General features: G+C 40.2%; 1 protein-coding gene across 1 annotated transcript; it reads left to right on the plus strand.

Annotated features, from left to right (window-relative positions):
• Positions 1-207: 207 nt before the first annotated feature.
• Positions 208-24,715, plus strand: LOC134003816 (myoferlin-like). The gene is made up of 54 exons (XM_062443169.1): positions 208-387; positions 1,339-1,394; positions 1,983-2,074; positions 7,135-7,243; positions 7,372-7,465; positions 7,627-7,793; positions 8,451-8,579; positions 8,735-8,797; positions 8,890-8,940; positions 9,045-9,075; positions 9,391-9,506; positions 9,655-9,781; positions 9,963-10,066; positions 10,154-10,222; positions 10,327-10,370; positions 10,941-11,023; positions 11,281-11,319; positions 11,654-11,778; positions 11,913-12,026; positions 12,265-12,442; positions 12,541-12,665; positions 12,890-12,999; positions 13,249-13,441; positions 13,657-13,812; positions 13,995-14,126; positions 14,317-14,480; positions 15,345-15,459; positions 15,641-15,743; positions 16,005-16,139; positions 16,332-16,346; positions 16,388-16,542; positions 16,780-16,873; positions 17,012-17,089; positions 17,260-17,441; positions 17,780-17,938; positions 18,157-18,258; positions 18,347-18,508; positions 18,733-18,898; positions 18,974-19,050; positions 20,212-20,310; positions 20,474-20,602; positions 20,819-20,974; positions 21,068-21,159; positions 21,276-21,446; positions 21,568-21,716; positions 21,835-21,974; positions 22,064-22,152; positions 22,238-22,333; positions 22,581-22,722; positions 22,855-22,954; positions 23,052-23,245; positions 23,550-23,659; positions 23,859-24,006; positions 24,193-24,715. The coding sequence occupies exons 1-54, from the start codon at positions 300-302 to the stop codon at positions 24,229-24,231; spliced, it is 6,156 nt and encodes a 2,051-aa protein (XP_062299153.1). The 5' UTR covers positions 208-299; the 3' UTR covers positions 24,232-24,715.
• Positions 24,716-24,727: the final 12 nt, after the last annotated feature.

The raw sequence follows: 24,727 nt of genomic DNA on the forward strand, positions 1-24,727 counted from the left end.
ATTTGGTCATTTAGGACAAACTATTTTCTTCGCTGATGTTGCTGCAGTTCATGTTAATCCAGTCAACCCCTCGCAGGATGGCAGCAGCAGCTCGCAGGTTTCCATTCAGTATAATTACACACCCGTGATCCGCCCTCAACTCCCCTCATTCCCAATAAAAGAGACTTTGGGAAATATCCTTTCTCCGCTCTGCCTTGACTGCTTCAGTGATGGGGTGGTAAGGGAGAGGGTGCGAGAGTGCCACAGTCCAGTTCAAACTAATTAACTTCACTGGTTTGCTTTTTGTTTTGATTGTCACCATGTTGCGGGTTGTGGTAGAATCGGCTCAAGGTCTGCCTAAAAAGAAGGTTGGAAGTCCTGATCCGATTACAACAGTGTTTTTTAAAGGTCGGTAACTTTTTTTTAAATGAAGTCTTGCAGCTCAGGGAGAAAACTTACAGGCTAATATTAATTCATATCATGATGTAAAGTGTATCTACGGCGCTAAATTATTTTATAGTCACTTAATTGGTACTTTTATTTGGAATGACGTCACCAGTTGGACCTGATAGTTTTTGCAGGGACATTTATTATGGTAGTTTGTGCTAAAAGAAAATATTGCTCTTCTCAACATGTGCATTCATAAGAAGATGTGTTTCCCTTAATTTTCTGACAGTTTGCTGAGTATTCAGAAGGTCTTGGTCTAAATGCAGCATTCTTTTTTAAAACAGGAGATTTTACTATTATGTCATGACATTCCCAGATGCCAAAACAGCTGGGTAAGGATCTTGTTGGATTCTGTAGGATATGTGCGCATGAATGAGCTCAGACAGAAAAAATGGGGGGGAAATTTGGAAATTGTAGTGAAATTGGCCTATAGCTACTGAAATCCGATATATAAATATCAGACACAGGGTCCTGTCAGAGTGGCGTTTCCTCCTGAAGAAAGTTGGCTGATCCTGGCAATCAGCCCAAGTTGTTGGCAGCTGCTGTGTTTCTACCCTTGTCTTCATGTTATACAGGTGGGGCAGCTTCCCTTCCTTTCTTTTTTCCATCTTCCCATTAAAAGTCGAAAGTGCAGCCTGCTGACACCACTGTCCACCTGGGAGAAATATGCCAGTTTAAACAAAACACAGGAAACTCCAGTTTGTTAGGGAAAGTAAATGATTGTCCTCTGAATTCCATGTATGTCAGCAAAAACAAGGAGGAAAATGTTTTTCAATACACATTTACTTATTGGCTGATCTATGTGAGTCCTAGTCTTAACAAGTCATTAGTTTCTTCATTCTGAGAATAAATTGGTGATTTATTTACAGATTGGTGTCAATCAGTATTCACAACAAACTTTTTCACTTTCAGATGAAAAGAAGAAAACAAAATCGATTGACAGTGAGCTGAATCCTGTATGGAATGAGGTAAATCTCTATTACACACAAACACACACACATGCAAAAAGCTAAAATCTGCAGACCCTTGCAGTTAAGTACATATTTTAATCACCACAATATAGCAACAGCCAGCAAAACACTCATGTATGTACTTGCATGCATTACATTCCATTAAGATGAAAAAAATGTGGAACATGGATAAAATGTAGTACATCTAGAACAACATGTGATTAATGTAATTCTGCTTGACTGTTTTACTTTGATTTTTTCATCAAAGATAGTTTACAGCAGCTGCTTAGGAATGCAGGAGTAATTGATTTTGTACTAGATATGTCCACTTTTAATACAGTACTAGACATCATGTGGTAATGTGATAACCACCACATGACTGTCACAGTATGCTTTCACCATGTCAATAGATTATTGATGTAAAGAAAGAGTTATTGTGTCTGTCTTGCAGTATTGTGTCATACAGGCTGAGTTGGCAAATCGTTATAACCCAGGTGACACTGAATTAAATGCTCTGCTCTCAGATAAAATGTTGCTTCTTCTGGACAAAACAGTAGTTGCATCATCATATCTGATGGACTGTGTGTCCAACTTCTTGTCTTGTAGGTGCTTGAGTTTGATCTGAAGGGCAACACACTGGACTCCAGCTCCTACCTAGATGTGATTGTGAAAGACTATGAGACGATTGGGAAAGATAAGTAAGTACAGTAAAGCTCCAGGAATTTAGCTCCCTGTTAGCTTTGGCTTCATGCTCTGTGCAACCACAGGATCATAGTGACAACAGACAAGCTGTTTGCCTCACCTCACTTCAGTGAATCACAGTGCAAACCTCTTCTTGTCTGAACGTAGACCTTCTTGAAAGTAAGTCTGTTTAGTCAGACAGAAGGTTTGCTAATAGGAACTGAGTTGCGTGTGTGTGTCTTTGTTTTACATTAAAAGGTGACGTCCATGACAATCAGGCTTAGCTGCAAAATAAGCATTTGCACATGACATTGCCACCACCAGCTGATTAGAACAGACCTTATCAACACTGACACAGTAGCATACAAGGAAGCAAAGTCAGATGTCTTCATAGTAACCCAGTGTTTGAGTTATGCTGCTGACTCTCTCTACCCCCTCACACCCTGCTTGCCATGCTGAGACTTGCTAGGATGTGTGGGATGACTGATCCTGCTTGGGCAACAATGGATAGATGAATCGTTGTTTGTGTTCTCTCTCCCTCTCTCTCCCTCTGGGACTTGTGTGGCAATGTATCAATGAGGAAAGGGGAAATTCTTGAATATAGTCAAATTTCTTTGCAGCTGATGGAGTGATTGCAGTGCACATCGTGTGTATGAATAGCTTTAATACTGTGTGGGGAAAACAAGTGTTGTAAGGTTTCTATGTTGGTCCAAAACAGCTCAAGATTGTTACTAGAAGCACATATGGGACTAATTTAGACCAACCACAAAGAATGTCTCCTCAACATCACTAATTACCGTGATCAGAGTCTCATGTAAAAATGAAGCTTATGAAGTGGTTCTATCTTATGAAATATGTCAAGCAAACTACATACTGTGATTTTTTTCTGTTCATATGTTTAACCTAGTAAAAGTTTCCCCTGTGCATCGAACAGTCATAACTGAGGGAGGAGCTTTTTAAATGTGTGTCTCCAGCACATGAGTCCATGTTAAACTGAGTAAAGTTTTCCACTGGGCTGGCCTGTCTGACACACTCCCTCAAGATCCCTACACAGTGGGAGCAGCGAGGGAACTTCTTCTCATGTTTAAATAGTTTCCCAGATTTTGTTATGGGTAATCCATGATGTCATGGCAACCAAAAAAAAAAAGGGGGGGGGGCAATCTGTGTCTCATCGACTGATTCGATTTTACACAGGAATCAGATGATTGCTGCCTTCATAGCAGCACAGTCTTAATCATAACATGTGGGAATCAAATTTCTGCCTGCAGTGAGTTTTATGAGTTTAAACACTGACAAAATGCTTCATTTCTTTATACTGTGTAACAACAGATGGTGGTGGAATGATAAATGATTTAGGTTGATATTTAAGTCTTCTGCTCTAATGTCAGTGTTTTTAGATTTGAAAAGGTAAAGCTGTATGTATGACAGGCTGAAACTAGAGTGTTTACAGCAACACTTGCAGATTTGTGAGATTTTACTGGTACAGTCACACAGAGAAGCTATAGTCTTGTGTGCTTTCAGTTAAATGGTAACATCAGCATGCTAACATTTACAGTGGCAAAGTACAAGTGATGCTAATGAGAATGACATTAGTTAAGCAGGTATGTAGTCGTAAACCAAAGTACTGAACAAATTAAAACTTTAGCCTGATGATGGTGCTTGACAAAAGATCAGATGATAAATTACAATTAACACAATTAATCATCTGGAGATGTTGAATCTGTAGCAAATTTCTTCGCAACCACTGCAAAAGTTGCTGAGATGTTTCAGTCTGTACCAATGTGGTGGACCAACAGACTGACATTTCCATTCATGGAGCCAAAGCACAAGTATGGCTAAAATGAATACAGTCAGAAGTATCTTGATGGGCAATTTATTAAAACTAGCTCATGGTTGAAAATGAACCTTTTGTTAAACCTGTTTGAAACTGGCTTTGCCTGGTCTGCACCTGCTTTGCATGTTACAGAACTTTTTTATCCTACAAATTTAAACATTAACTTGATAGATGCACAGTACAGATCTAAAACAGAACGGCAGACTTTTAGAAATCATATTGCGATGATGCTAAAACAACAATGGAATGGCCACTATATTAAATAATATCTTGTTTTGCACAAACAGATTTGGGAATTTGAACTGAGGGGACATTAAAAACGTGCTCTAGCTTCACATCAAATCAAATTGGCTCTCTACCCTGAGTGTATTGTTTCATTTCCAGTCTTGCAGTATAAAAATAGCAGAGTCAGACATCAGTGGGTCTGTCCAAATATTTCACCTACTTTCAACTATCTTGTCTGTGAAAAGATATTTCTGGACTCCATAACTTTGCAGTGCTGAAAACACGGATTCAACCGAAATAATCATGGAACTCTACAACCCCAAATTTCACACTTAAATCATCCAAGATTAGCTGTATCACTTCAGTGCTGCAGTAAACACTCAACAATTCTAACAATTGTGTGAAAGGAAAATGACAGGAGAACGAGGAGTTAATGTTTGAGCTGAAACGCAGCCATGCACACTCAGAGCTGCTTGTCATTTGTTCCCCTTCAAGGATAAGTGATCACTGATGGAGATATGTGAGAATGTTGTTATACCACATAATGTTAAAGACCAGAACAAGTCTGGTAACAGGGAGCACCACCATCTGTTATTGAATACTCAAAAATCCTGACAAAAGGCAAAGAAACTGTATCTGCATTCAATAATAATAGCTCCATACGCATGATATCACCCTGTTTGTGGGTAATTATAATGGCATGGGGGATGTTTCTCTGTGACTCACCAGGCACAGCAAAATCTGTTTTGGTCATTCAGCTTTTTGTTTACATGGAAAACAATGGGAAGGTTGTCAGTAAATGGATGTCTTTCCCTATTCTGTTCACGAGATGGACAATTCAGGGATGTTGTAATTGCCCAATAACTTTGTATAGATATCCTTGCTAGCTACCACTGCTAGTCATGGTTTGATACCATATAATCACACAGTGTGACTTATTCTGTTTTATATTTGAATGCACATATCAGAATGTGGTCAAACAGAAAACTGAGAGATGCAAATATCCTTGAAAAAGTTTGAAGCAGTTGGTAGAATTTTATGAGGAAAAACTCTACACACACTCCCATGACATTTCATGGAAGTGTTGGATAAAGGTTGCATCCTTTCTGAAGCCAGTCTTTCATCAAGTCCAAATCCTGTTCACATTATTGTTGAGATTCCATTAGAATAATACACATTTTGATTGTTGGGCACTGTTGGATTTGAGGCTACATACCGGGTTTATGGAGTCACTGAATCCCTGGAGAATCCCCTGTCAGCCTCCTCCCTGATGAAGAGCCCAAAGTCCTGCTAAAATAATAACACACTGTCCCTCCCATTTCTGTCAGACCATTTGTGTGGTGACCTAAGTGGTGTTAACCTGATATACAGCCATTTAAAACAATATTGCCTAAGTGATAGAGTACAAAATGCGATTTTTTTTTGTTACTTTGCTCTGTTTTTTGGAGAACGGTATAACTGCATTTAGTTTTAATATATTGAAAGATTAGTTTTTAGTGTTTTTTATGCTTTAATACTTACACATTTCTGACTGTCTCTCACAGCACAGCAGTCAACATTTCCTACATCTTAGCCCAATAATATACCCCATCCAGATCAATAAAAGTTATCAAAGGATATGAAGTTGCGGATCTAATGCAAAGCTGTACTTTTTTTGCCCTTGGATAGAGAGTTTATAGTGAATAAATGTTACACCCTATCTTGTGGAAATTCCTTCTCTTAGGAATGCTGCCAAGATAATATTACTCCATTTGCCCAAATAAAGATATTAGACATTTTACATGATGTACTGCATTCCATTACCAAGTTGTTATTACTTTGTGCATGATGCATTGTGCATTATTTCATCCAGCCAAGTAATGGTTGACCTTATCTCAACCTCTGTAGGTGTAGGTAACACTATTAGCTTCTCACAGCTAATAGTGTTATGTTGTAGCATAAACAAGCGGCACATTAAGCTGTGTGGTTATTGGCAACACACCAAGGTGCTCACCACAAGCAATAACAAACTGCTTCCGAGTGGTTTTTTCACTGAAGTAAACATAATCTGATGCGTTGTTGTTATTCACTGAGTTCAACTCACACACATTCTTCCTTGATGATTGTATTTTATCATAGCTCCAAAAATCATTCAAACATAATCGGACAGTTTTCCACATTTGGTTTCCCTTCATTTCGTCGATGAGTTCTCTAAGAGGGACATTGTTACATGCCAAACCTAAAGCCATGCAGCCCTCTCACCAACTCTGGCTTAAATTAATTTGCATCCTTTAACCTTATCTTGACAACCATTTGATTGATTAGACAGTTGTCTTGGCTTAATTATTAACATGTTAAATGATCACGTAATTTCTGAGGCAATGTTGTAATTAACATTCCATACAGAACATGTTCGACTTGTTTGCAGGGGCAAATGACTTAATAGAAAAACTGCTTCAAGAGCACATATAACAAATTGGTTGTTTTTTTTCAAGGTGGCAGTAGACAGTTCACTGGGTTACTGTGTGTTTACTATCCTTTTATTTGACCAATGACAAAGTAGAGATGGGACCAGTTTGAAAGCCTCCAATATCATCCTGGTTCATAGCTGATATGCAATGAATTACATGGAAGAATTAGTTCAATTCAGTTTGCGGTGTAGGACATCACAAGTGATGTAAACACTGATTCACTGCTTAGTAGCTTCCGTGTGGTGTTGACTGTGTGCTGGCTCATGGGTTGCGTTTATTTGTCTGAGCAGGCAGGGTTTGTTAGCTCTTGGTGGTAACCTTCATTATTCCCATTTTGTGAATGACTTCACTGAACATACATAACGCAATTCATTTCTGGGTGGATTGTAACTGATATGTTGGCTAACTAGAATGGCAGCCTGAGTTTTGCTTGACATAAGTCAGGAAATCAGTGCATAATTGTCAGAGGAAATTCCCCCCACTCTGTATCCCTGTCACATGTTATATGATGTATAAAATTATAGATCTGTTGAATTGAATAGTTTCCTGCTGTGTTTTTTCCTGACAGATTCCTTGGGTCAACCAAAATCTCTTTGAGAGACCTTGCCTCAGGTCAAGTTAAATCACTACCATCTAAAAATGTGCCTTTGGTCAATGAAAGTGGACAGAGTATTGGAGTAAGTTTTTTTTTTCTGTCAGTATTAAGATTTACAGCAACACTACCTTCATGTTGCTCAGGTTAAATATGGCTACATTTCAAAGATGTTAAAAGGAATTCATAGAATGACTAATAATTTCCTTCCAGGCTACAATCAACCTTGTAATTGCCTACGATCCTCCAGCCAATGCTGTACCAAACCCTAATGACCCTCAAGCAGGAGATGCCACAGTGGATGCTGGTATGTTTGTATAATTCTTAATTGCACAGTTATTATAGCCGGCTGGCATAGTCAGCTGCACAGCACCCTCAACTGAGCATGTCAAATTCTGTGGAACGAGACAGATTCTTACAAACACTTGCTGTAATAAGTAAGGTGTTTCATCATCTTTTTCTGAATAGGTGGTGATGGTGATGGGGGTGATGATACCGCACTTGATGGGGCCCAGAGTGGCTCTGCAGGGGTCGCCTCATCCCCTGGTAAGCCCGGTAAACCTGCTAACCTACGCCAGCGGCTGGCCAGGGCACAGAATCGCCACAGGCTAGTCAATAAACCTCAGGACTTCCAGGTCAGTGTGTGTTTCTCCTTCAGTGCTACATAGTTCCTGTTTAGATGTAAATCAAGCACTTAAAGCCACTGTGTTGGACTTATGTGATTTAAGTATCTTTTAAAGGATTCTAATGGCATACGTTTTTGCTTGTTGAAAGATGAGTCAGTCCTTGTGAAAAAATGATGCAGCTGTCTGCCACTGGGTCATTTTTTAATACCACTGGATAATTAGAAATGTTCAAATAATACACATAGTGGCTTTCACAAGAAAAAGAATACAAAGTCTAACATTAATATTAGTACAGATCTGAAGTTGAGCTTTGTAAATGTAAGTATTGTAACAGGAATAGGTTTCCTCTGCTCCTGCTTACATCAATTGGCAAAAAATGAATTTCACACACTGGTAGCCCACTAAAAACATTTGTAATCATACAATAAATGTTTGACATTTGAAATGAAATCATGAATGAAATCATCATAATCAAGTGTAATCTCCATTCTTAATAAAGCAATAATAATTATAGTTTCTGTTGGTGTAGCTACATCATTACCAAGTGTTTGGTATGTCTAAGGCTCCCAAATATTCAAATAAAATATTGACACTGTTGGTCTGAATCAGATGTTCACCTACAGATTTACATACATTCATTCACGCTAACTGATCCTGTGCTGTCAGATCCGTGTCCGGATCATCGAGGCCCGTCAGTTGCCCGGCAACAACATCAAACCAGTGGTGAAGGTGAATGTGTGTGGACAGACCCACAGGACCCGGATCAAGAGGGGAAACAACCCTTTCTTTGATGAGGTACTCTTATTTTTGTGTTCCCCTGTGTCTGCAGACCACACTGAGTTGAAATCTAATAAGTCTTTCTTCTTTTTCCATTACACAAGTTCAGGTTGAGCTGTAATTGTCTCCTATTTTCATTTAAGCTTTGTATAACTTTTTTGGTATTTTTGCAGATGTTCTTCTACAATGTCCACATGCTACCATCAGATATGTTTGAACAGAACCTCAGCTTTCGGGTAAATGCAGTAAAAGTCAATTATGAGGTCCTGTCTTCTGTCAATATGTGTAAACGTACAAAAAAGTGAATTTGCTTCCTTCCTCCCTGCAGGTGTATAACTCCTATTCACTGAGGGCTGACAGTCTCATGGGAGAATTCAAGGTACCGTGTGTAATGTCTACTCCACATTGTCGTAAATGTGTGATAGTATGAGGTAAATGTGTTTGTCAACAGTCTGACTGATCTCTCTATGTTCTCTCATACAGCTGGACGTTGGTTATGTCTATGATGAGCCAGGTAAGCTTATCACAAACCACAGATTTGTGTTTCATTTACATTTGTTCAGAGGATGCTATTGTTTATTTTGTGGGACCATACACAGAGTTATTATAATGTTATTTTAAGCTGACCATTTTATTTGTTGCATTATTGCAGTTATTTTTAATTTTACTTTATGGCATTTAAAGGGAATAAAATGCATGAACACTGTGCATTGCACATATAGGCACAAGGTATGAAGTGCTTTTTATTTGCGTGTACATTTCACCGGATGGTGCTGTTTTGTTTTTTGAAGTCTGTCCTTTATTTGGTCGTTTCTGTGTGTTTCTGCAGCCCACTGTGTCATGAGGAAGTGGCTTCTCTTAAATGACCCAGATGACTCCAGCTCTGGAGCTAAAGGCTACCTCAAAGTCAGCCTCTTTGTGGTGGGGGCTGGGGACGAGCCTCCGGTATGACGGACAAACTTACTGACAGATTTTTTCTGGCTCTGGCTGCTTCTCTTTCTTCATGTAAATCTTCATGTAAATATGTTGGGTAGGCCCCTTGCTCTCTCTCTCTCTCTCATGCTCTCCTTTCTGTTCGTTCTATCTCACAAAGGAGGAGAAAAGGGAGTCTAATGATGACCAAGATGACATAGAGAGTAACCTGCTGATGCCAGCTGGTGTCACACTGCGATGGGCTACCCTGTCGCTAAAGGTGTTCAGAGCTGAAGACATTCCCCAGAGTAAGACACACTGTAGTATAATCATGGTTTGGTATTTATAACACAGTAAAATGTTGTTTAATTTACACAGTGTGTGCATCATTTGGATTATTGGCAAAACTGATACAGGCAAGAAAAATATATAACCATACTCCTAAATAAAATATGACTGATTGATTCCTCCATTGTTTTCTCATTGTAGTGGATGATGCATTTGTCACAACAATGAAGGAAATCTTTGGAGGAGATGGAAACAAGAAGAACCTGGTGGATCCCTTCTTAGAAGCTCGTTTCGCAGGCAAAAAGGTTTCTGTTAATCTTCACAGCATTTGCATTAGCAGCATTTGGATTGCTAATTATTATACAGGCTGACATATGTTGCTGTCTCTCCAGCTGTGCACTCAGATCATCGAGAAGAATGCAAACCCTGAGTGGAACCAATTATTGAACCTCCAAGTGAAGGTAACGGATCCTACAGCTTGATACTGTTGCTGTATTCTGACCTAGCACACAAATTACTTTCAGTCTGACTCTGATTAACCTGTTCCTTGTATTTTCTGCCGTAGTTTCCCTCTATGTGTGAGCGTGTCAAACTGACAGTCTTTGATTGGTAAGTCGAACAATTGCAATTCATATTCAATAGCTGAAGTATCCAGTGTCATTTTGTGGTCAAGAAGGAAGGAATGTAAAGAAGTAGTGTTAATCCTCAGATTTACTTGTGGTTTTGAGAGTGAAGCACAGCTGTCCTGCAGATGATCAGCTGTATTTGTGTGCATGTATCCATGCCACATCATCAACCATATGAGAATAATGTGGCAGTCTGTGACTGAAACTGTGCTGGCCCCTCCCTTCCCCTCAATAACACACTCTGGGATCCTGTTGGCACCGTGTCTCAGCTAATATTCATAACTGCGTGCCTCTGGGTGAATGAGTCAGTCAGATAAGTCAAGTCCAGGAAGGCTGGTGGGAAATGAGTGTAAGAGGAAAGGTCAGAAAAACTGTGTCACCTCAGTAGGTGTTGAAAAGACCCCGGGTCCCAGACCCAAAAGATGCATTGTTAAAACTGAAACATTTAGAAATGTTTTTCCGCTACACATCTTTCCACCACTAGGTAGTGTAAAAGCAGAGCACACCAATTCACCTACACTATATGATTTGCATGTTAATCACATGATTGCAGGGATCGTTTGACTGGAAATGATGCTATTGGTACCACATATCTGAACCTGGCCCGGATAGCCTCCTCTGGTGGAGAGATAGAAGGTATGCTTATTGTTTTTTGGGTTTAAAAAAAACAAAAAACATTGGAAAATATATAAAATGCCCAATAAGTCTGTCTTATGTGAAAACTCCAGTGCTGGAGTTGACAGCCTTTGCATCTCAGCTAGATATACAATAATTGTTGCTATAAAGTAAAAAAACAAAAACAATATACAGTTAAAAACTATTGTTGTTCTTATGTGTCTGTTTTTACTGACTTCTAAATGGTACTTGAATTGTCTTTTTTTCCCCTGGTATAGAGGAACATGCGGGAAATGGGGAAATACCGTCGTATGAAGGTTCACTTGTGCTTTTTTTGCTCTGTGTTGCATGAGATGTGACGTGTCAAGCATGTTTTGCGCTGTAGATTGCTGAATAAGTCTAAACGCTGTGCATATAGCAAGTAAAGCTGTGTTGTGTTCTGCTGTGACACTAGTATTAGGATTTAAATGTCACTGTCAATGTTTTTGTTTTGTGTCTGTCACTCTCTTAACCAGCATTCCCCATTTTCAGCTTGGTCTATACATAACCACCGCCTCAAATAGAGCAACACTTGCATACTAACCTGAAAGCTTTGCTCAGATGAACACACATTGATTGAAAAGAGGTTAAGCCGTTTCTATTTCCCCACAGCAAACACAGGAGAGTCTGAAGTGGGTTTTCTGCCCGTCTTTGGGCCCAGCTATATCAACCTGTATGGCAGCCCCAGAGAGTTCAGCGGCCTGCCAGATCCCTACGAAGATCTCAATTATGGAAAGGTAGTGGTGTAGACATGATTAGACTCGTTAGTATCTAATAAGTAGCCTACAATGTTCAACTTCCTGGTTACCTCTGGCTGTGTCTTACATCTACTGAATGGCTTCATCATCATCAACGTGTGGTCTTTGCACAGGGAGAAGGTGTGGCCTACAGGGGCAGGATCCTTGTCGAGATGTCCACTAAGCTAGAGGGGAAAATGGACAAAACAGTAGACAGCATCCACAGTGATGACATCCTGGTGGTACAGGTACTTTTGACTGTTTATCCACTGAGTGGTATCTGACAAGTGTGGTTCAATTCACTCTTATTGTGGATTTATGGAGACAGGTTGAGACAAGAAGCCCTTTAGGGAAGTTTGTTAATGGATGCCAATGAGTTAGCAGGTGCTGGATCACTGAATATGATCAGCATAAAACTTGTCCATGAGCCTCAACATGATGTTATTCAGTTAAAACCTCTCTCCTCTGTTTCCTTCCCTCCATTAGAAGTACCAGAGGAGGAGGAAGTACTGTCTGTGTGCAGTCTTCCACAGCGCCACCATGATACAAGAACCTGGAGAACCAATACAGTTTGAAGTCAGCATTGGTAACTACGGTAACAAACTGGACACCACCTGCAAACCACTGGCCTCCACGACTCAGTATAGCTGTGCTATGTTTGATGGTGAGCGAAGCTACAACCTGATGTGATGCTTGGTCTGTACACTTCCGAGGCGCTTTCTTGTCAAGAGGATTTGTTCAAATAGTGTGTTATTTTTCAAGGTAACCACTACTACTACCTTCCCTGGGCTGGCACCAAGCCGGTTGTCGCAGTTATGTCATTCTGGGAGGACATCAGCCACCGTCTGGACACAGTCAACATCATCCTCTACATTACTCACCACCTGGTAATACAGCATAATTCTCTGTAATCCTCATAAACATAGATTGATTGCTTTCATTTGAATAAGAGTTTGTTTTATTGCCTGTGGTGTTTGCGGCTATAAAAAACGTAGTCCATTGCGCAGATGTTTGGAATGTGTGCGTACATGTGCCAGTGAGAGTCAGTAATAAAGGTGTAAAGTAGGAACATGAGAATAATCCTCACACCCCCTTTTTTTTGTTGTTGCAGCAATCCAACCTGGAGGCATTTAAAACTGCTCTCTCAGCCAAAGTGTCTGACAACCAACTTACAGAGGTGTGGCTGAAGTTGCTCAATCAGCTGATTGAAGACTTAGAAAGGTAAGCAGAGGATATGGTGTTGCATAAAGAAAACCGCTCACTTGGATCAGTGCATTTTAAATGTAATAAAGTTAAATGAACCCGTGGTAGTCAGGAAAAAGTTGCACCGAATAACAAATAAACCAAAAATGGCCATATGTAGTAAACCCATAAGGATGTAAGAGTTTACTGGGTAATTCTTTGGTATAATCCAAGTTTGTGTATAATTTAGATTTTAAAGAGTGTCATTATGTCTCATCTGTCTCTCAGTTACCCAACACCTGAGCTGGAGGGCCGACCCAACCTGACATCTCTGGACATCCAGTTAAAGAAGATGCGAGACAGCACCTTGACCACCATGAAGGAAGGAGCCAGACGCATGAGGGACGAGGCCAGAGAGATCAGAGACACACTCACTGATATTGAAACCTGGTTGAACAAACTTACACTGCTGGCTGAGGAGGTACAAACACAGCAAGCAAACGCTCTCACTTGAACGTGCTTTTCAGTAACAATTATTTGTAGCTGAATGTAGAAAAGTATATTTTCACTGACTGACCCTGGCAGGACGTTGAATCGCAATTAATGGATGTTATTACAATTGCTTCATGCACTGTCAAACGATAATGTTACATTATGGATAAATTTTTTTTTTCACTTTTTATTCCCATCCTCCAGCCTCAGAACAGCATGCCTGATGTGATCATCTGGATGCTGCGGGGAGAGAAGAGGGTGGCCTACAGTCGCATCCCTGCTCACCAAATCCTCTTCTCCACATACAGTGAACAGGCTTGTGGACGAGACTGTGGCAAGACCAAGACTGTCTTTTTACAGGTACAGGCTCATAGTTCAGTAAATAGATTTTTTCAGAAAAATCGATTATTGTTTTTAAATATGTCGAAACATCTTATAGTGTCTTCCACCTAAATTGCAGTTGGGTATTTTGCTGAAAGTTACTGCACAAGACTCCATTCATCTGGACTCAAAATGCTCTGGTGATATTTTGTCTCTCTCAGTACCCCATGGACAAGACCAAGGGCTTGAAGGTGCCAGTTCAGATTAGAGTGAACATGTGGCTGGGTCTGTCTACACATGAGAAAAAGTTCAACTCCTTTTCTGAGGGAACCTTCAGTGTGTTCGCTGAGCTGGTATGTTACTCCAAAATATAATGGTCAAAACAAAGCATGAAATCACTTTTTGTATTTAAGTATTGCTGGAAATTGTTGAAGAATGTATTAAAGTTAAAAGAAAATTCTCTAATTATAAATCTCTTTGTTGTTGAAAGCCAGTAAGTCAAGTCAGCACCTAAAATTAAACATGTCGCTGTTTGCGTTACAGTATGAGAACCAGGCCCAGGTATTTGGGAAGTGGGGAACCACAGGACTGGTGGGACGCCACAAACACTCAGATGTAACAGGCAAACTGAAGCTGAAACAACAGTACTTCATGCCCCCCAGAGGATGGGAGTGGGAGGGCGACTGGTTCATTGACCCAGAGAAAGCGTGAGTATAATTAGTATAATTAGAGACGACCTAACCCTTTGGCATTCGTCTCCTTGCAAAATGTAAAACATTTGACCAAGGAGAAGACCTTGTGATTTGTTATATTAGGATTTAGACCAGTTATAACTTTAGTAGTTCTGGTTATAGTGGTTGAACATAATTCTTACATTCTTTGGACTGTGTGCACTTAAGTACAGGAAGTGGACTAATTCTGCCCTGTGTGTGTTTACATTCCTCTCATGCCATAGACCACAATTTAATGACAAAGTGCCAGGATGTGCTGGGAAGCTGGAAGTTATGTACACTTACTTTTCAAATCTACCTTTGTCAACTTAAGAACAACCAACTCTCTGCTCTTCAATCCTGGCTCTGCATTTACATCTGTAATGGCTGGGTTTACCATGCCAACATTGTCAGTACATTTCTGGCAGCAAGTGACTGCAGACAAGTGACAAAATAACGAACAAAGTTGAATAAATTACATCTTTTTGTTGTTTTTTCCTTTTAAGTTTTATAACATAGCTGAACCATTATAGTGTATGAACAGTGACATTGTCTAGAGGAACACAGACCATAAAAACGCCCCTCAACAGTTTTATTTGAATAAAGTTTTAGCAGGAGTCCAGCCAGTAGTTGGGTTACTCCCAACTTGTAAACATGAAAATCGTCCCTTCTCTTTGGTTCATCAACTTTATCCTGGAGAAGTTATATTAGTTTGCCAGGGTGTTTTTTATCGACCACTGGGGAATGCCAAAGTGTAGAATTTCAAATTCTGCACATTGTGGCTTTAAGTGGGCTTTGTGAAATAAATGTTTTCATGTTTCACACACACAAATATAACATATGTTTGACTTTATGTTGTAGTCTGTTGACAGAGGCAGATGCAGGACACACTGAATTCATGGATGAGGTGTTCCAAAATGAGACTCGTTTCCCTGGTGGAGAGTGGAAATCTGCCTCCGAACCATTCACCGATGTGGTGAGAACAGCACGATGATATGCAAATAATTTGTAGGGTGGCTGCAATTAAAACACGCTTCTGATGGAATTGCAACCCATAACATATCCTACTGTATGAGTTGGTAAAAACATGTTAAATGAGAACATAAATAAATGAGTGAATGAATGTGTGCAGTTAACTGAGGTTTCATATTGTACAGAATGGGGAAAAGAGCTACAACCCTGGAGAGTTTGATTGTCCTCCAGGTTGGCAGTGGGAGGACAAATGGACTGTTGATGTCAACAGAGCCGTGGATGATCAAGGTGCGGACATTGATGTAACCAGCTGACATCTAGGGAGGAGCTATTTGTTTTTCAAGCTGGCAGTATTTAGTTACTCAAAAAGGCAGCATCTCTTTATGGTTCTTGTTTATTTTCCTCCTGATTTTCCAGTGTTCTGATGAAATGTGATAATAGTTACAATACATTTGATTGTAATTTTTAAACTCACAGGGTGGAATTCAAACCAAATGTTCTTGTATCTGAACTAAAGTGAAACAAAGTGTCTGTTTTTGTATTCTACAGGCTGGGAGTACGGGGTGACCATTCCTCCAGATGACAAGCCTCGGTCATGGGTCTCTGCAGAGAAGATGTACCATGTCCACCGCAGGAGAAGGCTGGTTCGACCTCGCAAGAGAGCTGCACTCCCTGCAGGAGCAGGTGTAGAGGTCGGTGTGCTATACTGGACTGTAGTGTCATTCCTAGTTTGATTTCACCTAAATGTTCTTTTAATGTGATGCTGATATTTGCAAAAACTCTATTTTGTTCATGTTACAAAGACTGATATCCACGTGTCTCTTGATACCATTTATAATTTTCTCTAGCTAATTGTACACAACTTTTAGCTTCAAGTTAGAAAAAGTTTGAGCTAAATGTTTCTCTTTGCACACAGAGGCGAGACCAAGGAGACCCCGAGGGCTGGGAATTCTCCTCACTGATTGGCTGGAATTTCCACAGGAAGGAGCGTTCTTCAGATACGTTTCGTCGAAGGCGCTGGAGGAGGAAGATGGCACCAGAGGACCGCCTTGGAGCATCTGCCATCTTCCAGCTGGAAGGGGCACTGGTGAGTATGGAAAAAGAGATTATTGTTATCCTTCCATGTATAAGTAGGTGAGGAAAGATGTCATGTCATGTCATGTCATAAATCATGAACCGGATCTGAGTTGACTAAGTCACCAAACATCAAATATTTTCAAATATTTACTTGTGTATTACATGAATCTTCAGTGCTACAGTGTGTTTTCATTTTGCAGTGTGGGAGGCATGAGCATGTAAAGATGTCTGTTGGTTCTCTATGCAGGGTGTTGATACTGAAGAGAAAGAGAAAGGCTCCAAGGGCGACGCCACAAAGTTGTTTGGTGCCAACACGCCCACTGTGTCCTGCTCCTTTGACAGTGAGTGATGTGAATGCAAATACTCACACGTACTGTATGAATGAATAAATGTGACATCTAGATGACTAGATAACAAGATAACTGTACACAACATGCACCATGATATTGTTATATTTTAATGTTTTTTCCTCTCTGTAGGGTCGTATATGTACCATCTGCGTGTCTACGTCTATCAGGCGAGAAACATGGCATCTTTGGACAAAGATAGCTTTTCTGGTAGGATGCTACCTTGTGCTCAAGCACTTCTTCAGATGCTTAGCTTGAAAGATCAACATTAAGACTGCCAATGGTTTTCAAGTTTGAAACAAGGTGTCATTGCAGTTACAACATTTGCTTTCTCTAAATGCAAAAAATTAACCATTAAACCACATATTTTTCCCTCATAGATCCGTATACGCACGTGTCCTTCCTGCATGTTAGTAAGACAACAGAGAAGCTGCGAGCAACACTGAATCCAACCTGGGATCAAACTCTGATTTTCAATGATGTGGAGATTTATGGAGACCCTCAGACTATTGCTCAACGCCCCCCTGATGTTGTACTGGAGTTCTACGACTACGACCAAGTGGTGAGCAAATGAACATGGAGAAAGTGTTTGTAAAGCTAATTTACGCTGTATGAGTGCTAGGTTTTTAGCAGATAATTGCTGTAGGAAATTCACTGAAAAACACTTGAGACAAAGTTATGTCCTCTTGTTCTCTGTCTTTCAATTTCCATTTGCACCCAAACTTGTTTTTCTGAAGCTTATTTGGTTTATTCATTTCCTTCAACTTGGCATTGTTATTCCAAGGAATATTTGCCCCATCTAAATGGTCTGGATTTGGATCTTGTTCTTCTTGGTATGTGCATAATGTAGAAAGTTAAAAGACTTGATATGTAATTCTCAGCATGTTATTCTCTGCACAGGGAAAGGATGAGCTGCTGGGCCGCAGTGTTTGTACCCCACTGGTGAAGTTGAATCCAGGAATAGATCAAACACCGAAACTGCTGTGGCACCCCATCTTCCAGAAGGGGCGTCAGACAGGAGAGGCACTGGTGACTGCTGAACTCATCCTTAAAGACAAGGTATGTCCTGAAAGTAATGTACGTTTTTCTTTTTCTTTTTTTTTTTTACTGATGGTGACCACTTAAAGCAAAGTATTACCTACTTTAAAAACCTCCATCATTGTCAGGCTGACATGGACCTTTTCAGTTTGTTTGCAGTAGAAAGGTTTTGTGTATATTAAAATATCTCATGATATAAAGCAGGTGTAATCCGTTCTCTCCTGTCTCTGTCTCTGCAGTCAGGTGAGTCAGATCTTCCCCTGGTTCCTCCAAAGAGAGCAGAGAACCTCTACATGGTTCCCCAGGGCATCCGGCCTGTTGTGCAGCTCACTGCGATAGAGGTAGTAAAACAACCTCAAATGCTGTTTTTCTCCAAGCTGACATACATGATATTTCCAATGCCTCATCGGTTTGTATTGCTGTGTCCAGATTCTGGCCTGGGGTCTGAGGAACATGAAGCCATATCAGCTGGCCGCGGTGTCCTCACCCAGCCTGGTAGTGGAGTGTGGAGGGCAGAGAGTGGAATCAGCTGTCATCAAGAACATTAAAAAGAGCCCCAACTTCCCCAGCTCTGTCCTCTTCATCAAAGTGGTACGTGTGTGTGTGTGCAAATGCGTACATATCTTTCTATCTTGGACAGAACCAATTTCAGTCGAAAACCAGCATTGTGAGAAGATGTCTAAGCTGTTAGGACATTTTGACCAGTCCTCACAACTTCAAAGGAGTTCTTGAGGGTTAATAGATAGAATTAGGTTCAGTTTATGGTAAGGATTGGATTTTGATTTTTGGACATCTTCTCTGCATCCTATTTCCAGCTCCTCCCAAAAGATGAGATGTACACACCACCCATTGTCCTGAAGGTGATTGACCACCGTCCATTTGGCAGGAAGCCCGTGGTGGGTCAGTGCACCATCACGTCTGTGGAGCAGTTCAGATGCGACCCCTACATCATCACTGCAGAGGGAGCCATGTCTTCTAAAAGTAAGCAAGGGATACAGGATAAGTATCCAAACAGAATTAACACAAAGGCCTAACTCTCATGTTGTCCTACCACAGTGGCTCTCATGATGGCGACTCCGGTCAGAGATGTCTCTATTAACATGGAAGAAAGCAGACCACTGCTAGAAGCTCAGGTAAACTTCTTTAGACTGACTAATTCCTCATTTAGATTATAACAAGTGAGTGTACTTGGTTATATCTTTCTAAAAACACATTGCGTTTATGTCAAGAAGGAGTGCTGAATTTGACTTTGGAGTCAAATTTGACAAGCTTTATTACTCTGGCTTACAGTTTATGTACAGCATGTCAGCTGCTGTCAACAAAATGGCTTCACCCACCTCCCACTTTGTATGTATGGTTAATTGTTATAGCTTTTCTAATTCACAAGGCTGGGCACCAATGACACTGGAAGGCTGAGATCACTTAATCCACGGCAAGCTCGATGAACTCCTCATGATAATGTCACAATGCCATTAATCTACGTGTGTATGGTCACAATAACTGCTACTGAATTTAATTGAATCACCTCTGATTTAATGAGCACAATAATTCATGCAACTTTTCACAGCAGGGGCGTAACATGTAAATAGGACCTGGAACAAATCAAACCTAACTTGCATAGAATCTAATTTAGCTATTGAACCATCACCATCCATGATGTAGCTGGAAATACATTTTAAATATTCTGTTTTAAGAAAGACAGAAAACACATTGTTGGTTTGAAATTAAACAGAAGTCTCAAAGTTGAGATATCAAACTACTAACAATGCTATGTTGTGATTGAGAGTAGATTTATTCTGCTCTATTGTTACTGAAAATGAGATGGAAAACATTACATTGGTCATATGTCAAGGCTAGGCTTCACTCAGGAAGCCAAGAATACTACTTAACCACCAATACCATATTGCAAGTGAATGGAGACAGTTGTTGTAAGTGGGCCCCCTAGTGGACTTCTTGGTACAATTGCACATTTTGCAGCACTGATTGTTACGCCCTTGTCTCACAGATTTGTGATCACCTGTGACGTTGCAGCTGGGATCTCTTCTCTTTAATTTACTAGCTTGTTCTTACTTTAATATTTTCACTGTCTTGTCAATATTTGTAGCCTAGTGTACTGTGTGTGTGTGTGTGTGCATGTTTGCACTTGTAACTGCTGTTTTATCTGTAACTTTTTGCCTATTTTTCCCCCAAAAGCATGTGGAGAAGGTGAGAGAATCAGACACCAGATTTATTTCTTTTATCAAATGCAACGAATTATGTTTGCAAAAATTAAAATCATGCAATTTAATCATCAGGAAAAAGAGACAGTTGATTGGTGGAGTAAATTCTACGCGTCAACTGGAGACCAGGAGAAATGTGGCCCATACCTCAAGAAAGGATATGACACCCTTAAGGTAAGTTGACTTCCTCCTGCAGCACACACTCAACAGTAGGAGTTCACTTGTGTGTTGTTGTAAATGGTAGTAATCACAATTTGTGATATATAGTCAAATACTTTCATTACTAAATGTCACAAATTGAAAAGTTGATAAGTTATATGTGAATGTGTGTTTGCAGGTTTACGATTGTGAACTGGAGGATGTCCTAGACTTCAAAGGGCTAACTGATTTCTGCAACACTTTCAAACTGCAGCGAGGCAAGAATGAAAATGGGGATGATGACCCCTCGGTGGTCGGAGAGCTCAAGGTAGATTGAGGCCAATTTTATTAGTGCCTTCTATGTTTTTATTATAACATACTTTACTACTGGAGGATCAACAAGTAGAAAGTAAAGCTTTAAAATGAGTCTCCTCTGCTCAGGATCAAGCCCAGTTCTTAAGATATACTGTTCCAGACACTCAAATAAGAACAATATAGAAAAATTAAACTCTGGCTGTGTTTGGATGTGTTCTTGTACCTGTAGGGTTCATTCAAGGTCTACCCTCTGTCAGACGACCCAAGTATTGCTCCTCCTCCTCGTCAATTCAGAGAGCTGCCAGAAAGCGGGCCTCAACAGTGTTTGGTCAGGATTTACGTGGTCCGGGCTTTAGACCTGCAACCCAAAGACAATAATGGCAGTGTGAGGATGAGTCTATATTACCAATAATAATTTCACAACATATGGACCAGTCAACACTGTCTGTTTGAACTTGTTTTTCTCTCTCCTGCTCAGTGTGATCCATACATAAAAATATCAGTAGGAAAGAACACGGTTGAAGACAGAGACCATTACTTGCCTAACACTACCAACCCTTTGTTTGGAAGGTATTTGCTGTGATTGAATGGATGAATTTAAACAATGTGGATTATATACTATATCATCTTTACAGGGTAGATGGAAAATCTACTGCACCTTCTCACTTTTCCTTTGTTTTGTTTAGGATGTTTGAGATGACGTGTTTCCTGCCCCAGGACAAGGACCTGAAAATCTCTGTGTATGACTATGATCTCCTGACCCGCGATGAGAAGGTTGGTGAGACAGTGATTGACCTGGAGAACCGCTTCCTGTCCCGGTATAACGCCTACTGTGGTCTGCCCCAAACCTACTGCATGTAAGTAAATTGTTGGCTAATCTTAAGGCTGAAGGGAAAATTCCCTTGAATGCCAAAGATCATCAATGCTTAAGAAAAACATGCAGTCAGGATCTTTACTCTCATTTTCTTTGGATCTCAGTTCTGGTATTAACCAGTGGCGTGACCAGATGAAGCCATCCCATATCCTGGAGAACCTGGCTCGTCTAAAAGGCCTGTCCAAGCCCAGGACCGAAGACAACGGCACATCACTCACCTTCAATGGCAAACAATACACGCTGGCTCAGTTTGGTAATACCAATTAGTATAATAGTGTAAATGATGGATATTGCACTTTTAAAGTGTAATATTTTGTGCTTGACATTACCGGACTGTGTCTTATTAAGGTGTAACATGTTTTTCCATCCAGAGGACAACAAGGAAATTCATCAGCACTTGGGTCCGGCCCGGGAACGCCTCTGTCTGTATGTGCTCAGAAACCAGGGCCTTGTACCTGAACATGTGGAGACCAGGACCCTTTACAGCAGCTTCCAGCCAAATCTCTCTCAGGTTAGATGTCACAGACAAACGTACTGTAGCTATACAATCAATGCATGGCTCCTTCTACCCTGTGTAACTTGTACGTTATGTCAACACAGGGAAAGCTTCAGATGTGGGTGGATGTTTTCCCCAAAAGCATCGGCTTGCCTGGACCTCCCTTTGACATCACACCACGCAAGGCTAAGAAGTAAGTGCTGTGCAAATCCTCCATGCTTCATCACCGGTCATATCAAATGCCACTGAGCTGACATCCACTGTGTCTGAATGTTCAGGTTTTTCCTGCGTGCTGTCATCTGGAATACCACAGATGTGATTCTAGATGAGACCAGCATCACCGGAGAAGAAATGAGTGACATCTATGTCAAAGGGTATGCTCGATTGTTCATTCAAATTAACGTTGGCGTCTGAATTTTATATGTACTGTTTGTTCAATGTGTTGGTGGAAGTTTGACGTGAAGCTGACACTGTAGTCTTAACTATTTCTAAAATTCGTTTTAGCTGTTATATGGATTTTATATTTTATTTTTATTATTGATTACTGCCGGAAAAATGTATAGTAGACACTAGCTGCACCAGGACAGTGAATGATGACTGGTGTTGTTTTTTTTATGCCAGCTGGATGCCAGGCATGGAGGAGGACAAGCAGAAGACTGATGTCCACTACAGGTCTCTGGACGGGGATGGCAACTTTAATTGGAGGTTTGTCTTTGACTTCGACTTCCTGCCAGCAGAACAGCTCTGCCTGGTGTCCAAGAAGGTGAGGCTTAGCTGAAGTGGTTAATAGTTAAAGGAGCATTTTAATGTTGTACAGATATAAATAAATAAATACGACTAGTTTTGCTGAAATGTATAATCTATAACATGGTTTCACATGTTCTTTATTTAACAGGAGCATTTCTGGAGTCTTGACAAAACAGAGTTCAGGATCCCCCCCAAGCTGATTGTTCAGATATGGGATAACGACAAATTCTCACTGGATGATTACCTTGGTAAGACTCTATAAGAAAACTTTTTTCCACTAGTTTAATTTGATCTTTAAAACACAAAATCTGACAGTTGTAGTGTAACACTGTGCTTTGATCCCAGGCACACTGGAGTTGGATTTGCGTAACCTGGTTCCTCCTGCAAAGACCCCAGAGAAGTGTTCTCTGAATATGATGGATGTTTTGGAAATGGAGGTTCCACAGAAGATGGAAAATGCCAAGTCTCTGTTTGCTCAACAGTCAGTCAGAGGCTGGTGGCCATGCTCCATTGAAAAGGATGGGAAGGTGTCCCTGGGTGTAAGTTGAAAGTTCATCTATAGGTAGATGGATTCTTTTGTTAATTAATACTGGCTTGTTCAAACTTGTACACCTGAGCAAATAAATAAACGATAACATGGTTGGAATCAGTTTAAACCCACAAAAAGAATTACACACCCCCTGCTTTAGGCTCCAGCTTAAAAAGTTACTTGTTCTTATTGGTCAAAATGAGTTAATATATGATGAGTGAACATAACATCACACAACATTCAAATATTGTAAAATTAAAAAAGGATTTCATTGTTAATGCTTTATTTTTATATTATGCTAATTGTGTTTACAGGGCAAAGTGGAGATGACATTGGAGATCGTCAGTGAAACAGATGTAGATGAGAGACCTGCAGGAAAAGGCAGGGACGAACCCAACATGAACCCAAAACTGGACCCTCCAAAGTAAGATCCCACAATGACAAACACAAATTGACAGTCAGTCAGGAAAACATGTCTTACTGTGCATTTTTGTAGATGGGACCTCTTTTTTCATATCTTCATATTAAACTCATCCCTTTAGTGGAAGGTAGAAATTTAAAAATGTAGTTTTACATTCAACATGTCTGCTATTAAAAAATACTTTATCCTTTGTAACCAACAGGCGCCCAGAAACATCCTTCTTTTGGTTTACCAACCCCTGTAAGACCATGAAGTTCATTGTGTGGCGAAGGTTCAGGTGCCTCTTCATCGGACTCATCATTCTCTTCATACTGGTTCTATTCCTCGCTATCTTTCTGTACTCTTTACCGGTAAGGGAATATTATCCTTTTCACAATCTAAGTTATACATTTTATGTATTCAGAAATGTTTTAAGTCCAGTCCGTAAAAACCCAAAGTGCAGTAGTTCCAAATAAACACAAATGTTCACTATTATTTGGAGGACGTCAGATGTAAAGTTGTGAGTGTTTTGATTGTTCTCTTTTCCCTTTTTCCAGAACTACATCTCCATGAAGATAGTGAATCCACTAGGATAACTCAACAGTGGAGGAGAAGCCATTGACCCATTAAGGAAAATGAAAATATCTACAGGATCACAATAACTGGGCACAACTACTGCTAAAAAGTCAATATCTTTTTTTTACTGCCTATAGTGTTTTATAAAGGTCTAACTGGATGGGAAGGGTTGCTTGCACATTTGCACTACATCAACATACTGCCATAAAAACTGCTCAGCAATACAATAGAAAATAGGACATAAATCTGACTGCTTAACACACACACAAACAAACAAACAAACACACACACACACACACACACACACACACACACACACACACACACACACACACACTCTGAGTGGTCAGAAAATAGAAACCCCTTGTACACTGTAATGCAATCTTATATGTGCACATGATTGTAAGGTTTCTATATAAGCACACTTTATATAAATGAGGTGACAAGTGACTGATAGGTTTCACAAAGGTAGTATTTTTACAGGACAGTTGTATTTGATTTCATTAGTGTACGTAA

Source organism: Scomber scombrus, chromosome 21 (genome assembly GCF_963691925.1).
Source record: "Scomber scombrus chromosome 21, fScoSco1.1, whole genome shotgun sequence".
Classification (NCBI taxonomy): Eukaryota; Metazoa; Chordata; class Actinopteri; order Scombriformes; family Scombridae; genus Scomber; species Scomber scombrus.